The sequence below is a fragment of the Haplochromis burtoni genome, unplaced genomic scaffold, assembly GCF_018398535.1.
Source record: "Haplochromis burtoni strain Fernald_Lab_line unplaced genomic scaffold, NCSU_Asbu1 Contig_1, whole genome shotgun sequence".
Taxonomy (NCBI): Eukaryota; Metazoa; Chordata; class Actinopteri; order Cichliformes; family Cichlidae; genus Haplochromis; species Haplochromis burtoni.
The window spans coordinates 6,848,106-6,854,105 of NW_024582362.1; the positions used below are offsets into that span (position 1 = coordinate 6,848,106).

General features: G+C 41.6%; 1 protein-coding gene across 3 annotated transcripts in view; it reads right to left on the reverse strand.

The window, feature by feature from the left end:
- ctnnd2a (catenin (cadherin-associated protein), delta 2a) overlaps positions 1-6,000 on the reverse strand; it is a 270,721-nt gene that overhangs the window by 87,308 nt on the left and 177,413 nt on the right. For all 3 annotated transcript variants that reach the window (XM_042214478.1, XM_042214497.1, XM_014339797.2), the window contains one exon: positions 2,660-2,792. In XM_042214478.1, the coding sequence (XP_042070412.1) occupies positions 2,660-2,792 (133 nt within the window). The remainder of the gene's footprint in view (positions 1-2,659; positions 2,793-6,000) is intronic.

A 6,000-nucleotide genomic window follows, 5' to 3' on the forward strand; every position in this document is an offset into this window, starting at 1 on the left:
GAGCTGTAGTCTTTCTTGTAGTCAAAGCTCAGGCTGGTCTATCTGGTCTTACAGTCCTAGTGTAGTGCTGTGTTATCCAGGAGCTGGTGCTTTGGTGTAATTTACAATGCCCTACTACGCCCTAGGCTGTGCTCATGTATTAACTCATGTGCCTCGTGTGATTCGTGTGTGTTGCTATAATTCCAGTCCAGATGAGTACCTGCTGTTAGTAGTCCCACTACTTCAATTTGTACTGCCACGCGCTTATGGAGTGGTGTTCTTCTTTTTCATCCACCAGGTGTAGATCGTGCTAAGTCCTGGTGCCGTCCAGCTCTTCATTCCTCCAACAACAACTCATTGAGGAATGTCTGCCTTTGTGATGCTGACTGGCTCTTGCTCTAGGTGCTGGTGTTATGTGCACCTTTTTCTCCCAGATATTCTTCTGGGAGAACATCTTCAGCTCTGGTAGGTCTGTCCTAGTTGTTATCCTAGTCTTTCCTATTATTCTCTTGCAACTAAGAGTGCATCCTGGTAGCATCCTTGGAAAAGGCCACTCATATTTTTCCTCCTGCGTCTCTGGTCAGAGCTGTAACATTCGTTTGGCAGTTTCTAGAGCCTCATCTTATACTTTTCTCATGATGCCTTTCTACACTTCACTTAACCAACTAATATCCTTTGAGCTTTTCTGATTTTAAATTCCAGCCTTCTTCTCCACAAAGGGCTTTCTCTACACGCATTCTTGATCATATACCCAAGTCCTTCTAGGATTACTGAGGCAGGGGTATCTAATAGCTCTGTGATACGAGTAGTGTGGATGGTGAGCAGAGCAGTGGTCACATCTGCAATAATCTCCTCTGATAGGACTTTGTCAGTGAACTGGGGGAGTTGTGCCCTTGGTTTGGTGGCTAACTTGAGTCTGGCCACAATCAGTAGTTTCCTCTGTTACTGCAGGTATTATCAGGTTCAGTTACACTGTTCTCTTCTATCAGAGTTGGCTTATTATGTTCATACAGCTCACTATTCTTCCCATTGTACTGTAGACTCTGGATCTCCAGCTTTAATGGTAGCTAGCTGTCCTCTACTGATGTTATAACATTGAGCTACCAGGTGTTTCTTGATCCGTGTGGATGCTGGTCATCTACTCATCTATAGTCCTGCATGATATCATATTATATCTATCTATATCTCTGTCTTTCTATCTATATCTATATGTGTGTGCGTGTGTACATGCGTGTGTGTTTGTGTGTGTGTGTGTGTGCATGTGTGTATGTGTACAAAAACACTACACTATTTGGCTTCAATATAGCAAATGGATCTTTAACCAAATTAATGTCCCATATCTGGCTTAGTGATCGTCAATCAACTTTGTTTTTCATTAAAGACTATTTAAGAAATACAGCTTAAGGCACATCTCACTGTGTTTCTTATTGCATCATATTTCACACACTGCATTGCTGTCATGTGCATTGTGCACATGTGGAAAAGTGGAAATGTATCTCGTGTTTGCAGAGAATATAAGTGTGTTTTTGTTTGATGTGATCCAAAGTACAGGCTGAATTCTCTTTTTGTGTAAACAGTGTTTAGCCACGCCTTGGACCCAACGCATGACAATGAAACAGACTTGATGAAGCCAGGCCAAAGATTTCGCTGTCAACGCAATGTTTTTTCACCATTGTTGGACACCTCTATTCAGGCATAATTGGATCCATTATAAAAGACACGAGCACTTAGGTTTCTTTCAGAGCTGCATGGGTGAGGGGAAGGGAGAGGAATCAAGTGTGATGTTTTTGTATGGAAGTGTGATTGCATTTCTGTATCCCTGCGTGTGTCTTTGTGTGGGTGGGTAAGTGGGTCGATGTGAATGAAAATTAGCCGCGTGCATGTTTACATGTTTAATTGCCTTTGATTTGCAGAAGGTTAATATTAATTTTTCTGTTTTGTATTGTGTTATGTCTATTTGCATATGTGCACACATTGTGCTGACACACATCACTTTACATCTGTGCATGAATGAGCATTACAGTTATATGGGATCACTTTTCATTAGGCTGCAGTTGCAGCTATTGACTGCTTCCACTGAAATTAATTTCATATAGAAAAAAAATGTCAATGTTCTCAACCGCGTGTACTTGTAAATTGATTCAGAGGTACTGTAGACTGTGGAGGGGTGTGTGAATTTGTGTCTGTTGAAGGAAGAGATGCAGATTTGAATGCATCTGCATGTGCCAATGCCACTGTTTTAGATTGCCACTAGCTTTATTAAAGGGTTTATTAGAGTGTTTCAAAGGGGCTTCACCGCAAAATTAGTTTTGAGAGGCAAACCTGCTGCTTCGGGACTAATTGAGCTTCATTACCTCAATAAATACAAGTCAGTAGAATGCACATCTTAAGAATGGTGATTGTGGCAAGCTTTATCAAGCAGAACATCAGTGTGAAACTGGTTAGCTATTGCATTATTTCTCAAAAGCATTCCTCTGAATAGGTTTGACAGCATCTTCTAGTCACAAATTATTCACCTGTTTTTTCAAACACATATTTTGATGGCTTTCATTATAAAAGTTACAATCATTCCCTTCTTTGCAACACTGATTTTAATCAAATTCTCACGTGATACTAAACCTGCGCAACACACTGATAGACACAGACAAGGACATACATATACGCACACGTATACACAAACCTCAGCTTTGATCTTGTTGTCTCCAAAACAGAGATGCTGTAGGTAGGCTGCAGCATTGGACTGCACCGATGGGAACTGGTGCTGTAACATCTGGATCACCTCTGGCAACTCTGGATCTCTCCACCCAAACTCTCTGCAGAATGACATACAGAGACACTTTTATTCCTTCAGCAGGTTAACAAAGTTTCTCACTGAAATGAAAATATTACCTAAAAGTAGTTCAATAAAATCAGAGACTTTTTTTCAGCCACAGATATTCAACCATGCATGTCAACGTTAATGCGGGATATAAAGAGAAAGTCAGATGGATCCAAAGGCAGAGCATGAATGAAAGAGAGATTTAAATGTCAAAATCCACTCTGCTCTGTTTTCAGTACAAGAAAACTCACTTCTAATGGGAGAAGGCTTTAGAAACTAAGCAACACAGTGGAACAAAAATGACACAGATCACCTGCTGAATGCCTAATTTGCTGAAATATCGTCATTTCCATTCAACACAAGTGCAGGAAATGAGAGAAAGTAAAGATAAGGCCACAAAGCTAAGCACGTGGCAATCATGAAAACTTTAATAAATGGATCAAAATCAACCACAAATGGTATTAGCATTTTAGCGTAATAAAAGACAAGCTGGATTTCCTTAGAATAACAGTAAATCTTTGAAACCTTTTGAGTTATTTCAGATGGATGATTTGGAGCATTGTCATAGCAACCATGTGTGACAATTTTTTGAGAGGTAACCAGCAAATGTGAAGATGCTAGGGATTATCATTTTGAAGGTCAAGCTGAAGGGCAGCAGCTTATTTGTACATTTGTATGGATGCGACAAAATACGAGTTAATACAAATAAAGAGGATTTCGGCAGAAGCATGAAGCGATGCATGCAGAGAAATTTTTAGAAAGCTTATAAAAAGAATCAAAAAGTGTTGCTAACTGCACAGGACAGCATTTCTGTTGCCTGCTTGCTGTCTGCAGTTTCAGTTATTTCCTATACTTTCCACCACTGGAAGTTTATACTCTCATGAACACACTAGACAAAGTGAAATAAATGTTTTGTCCCTCGGTAATACACAGGAAATGGTCTCCTTTATTGTATTATCCCCCTCTGATAATTGTTTTGCTATGGCCCCCCAAATGAGGAAATTATGAGTGTGCGTGAAAGTGTGGGCGACTGGATATGTCTACGCTCGTGCACGAGCATGTGCCGCCTCAATCCACCGTAATGTTTTCTCCAATAATCACTTTGTAAACTGTTTCTCTGTTGCTTCTTTCTCTCCGTGCTTTCAGAAAATTGCCAACTCTCAATGCGATCTGACGAAAACCTATGTTGAAATTTTGCGGCTCCCATCGATCATGATGTTTGAGGATTGATTTTGTTGTTTCTGGCTTCATGCTTACTGTTCTGTGGCAAACTGTGTCTCACCGTAATCCCCATCAAGCTATCGTGCAAACTGCTGATTTATTGTGCCTCCTAGCTCAGCCGACCCAAACATGAAAATGTGGTAAATATGGGACAATTGACCTGCCTGGGGAGTTAAACCTGATGGGGTAGAAGATTGTGTGTGCATCCATAGTTTTTGCTGCAGAAAATGAAGCCTCGACACAGCGCTCATCTCTGTCGGATCAAGTGAATGCACTCTATGAAACATCTGTGGAAAGCAGAGCATTCACAGGGAGTAAACATGGCTCTCAAAGATAAAGCAAGCTCCAGCATGGACGGCTGTTTATCTGCCGAATGATAAGTGCTCATTCAGCTGGAAAGCAGGACTGAAGGAGGGAGGTAGAGGACAGATAGAGAGAAGGAGGAAGAGGGAGGGATTCCCAAGGCATTTAGGGGATTTAGGAGGAGAGACCCCCAAACAACGTTCCTTAAATCACACAGTGAGATACCATCAGGGCAGTTTGTTTATGTGTGTAAGGGTGTGTGGCAAGATTAAGATAGCATCATGATGTGTGTTTATGAGGCCCTTGTTGCTTCCATGTCTGTTTGTGTGCATGAGTGTAATGGCAAGTGCATATATATTCATTTGTGTCTATACTTCTGTGTACTGACGCCATATATATGTATCTGACTATATGCTATGTCACTGTATGTGTATGAGAGTGTGTGTCATCCATCCCCCTACAGCCTCCCAGTTCTGTCAGTGTAGTTAATAGAAAGCAGAGTGATCTGCTGATAAGATAAGCATCATGGCTCGACCATTAATTAAAAATCCCTGGTAGGGAGAGACAGTGAGAGGAACAGAGCAGAAGGGAGAAGGATAGAGAAGCGAAACCGCGAGGGAGGATAAGGAGTGAAAGTTAGGGGGGGAAACACTGAGCATTTGGGGGCAACTGTGAGTACAACAAGCGAGAGGAAGCTGACAGGAAAGGAAAAATAGGAAAAAAGAAAAAAGATGGAGAAAGAGGAAAACAACAGATGAGATGCCAGTCATGTCAACACAGGTGCTAATGAGAGCCATAGCCCTGGTAGATGCACCACAAGGCAACGTGCCAATGATGTGAAACAGCAGGATGGAAACAGCAGCCTGGAAAAGTAAAAACGGATCAAAGACGCGGTACCAACATAACTGCAAAAGCCACATTAAATACCCACACAGCTTTTAAGGAATCTGCACCACGATATGTTGCCACTTATGTGCCATATTCTTTATGTTACGTTTTTATTATTTTTTTGCTTTGTGTGGTAATAAATGCCACACAGAACAATTTGTGGACTTTGCTCTTTTATACCCAGGCTGTGTGTTTTTGATATGACACACCAGTGGGTAGGGGAATAAATTAGGTGTCACTGCTGCAGCACAGAGTTTCATGTTCCTGGTTAGAGAGGTTACTTTGCCATTTCTTGAGGCATGCGGGGGTGTGTTGCAGTGAAATATTTTCAATGGAATCACTAGGTATGGCAGGAGAGCAGTATGACATGACTATGAAAAAGGCAGGTGGCAAGGGAAGGAAGGGCGGAGGCAGAGACAGAGTGATATAACTGGGACAAAGGAAAAGACTGCTGTGTGATGGTAGGGCTTTGATGCACACACACATACACGAACATGCACAGACACACACACACACGCACATACATTTGAGGGAGGCAAAGTGTGATAGAAGAGTACAACACATGAAAATACAAGGACTATCAAAGGATTTCTTTCTTTTTTTTTAAACCTCTCTTCATCTCTCTCTCTTTTCATGTCTAGGTCTCATGAGACAGTTGAACTTCAGTCTGAAATCCCATCATGGCCATTGATAGACAGTATTCACACACACACACACACACACACACACACACACACACACACACACACACACACACACACACACACACACACACACACACACACACACAC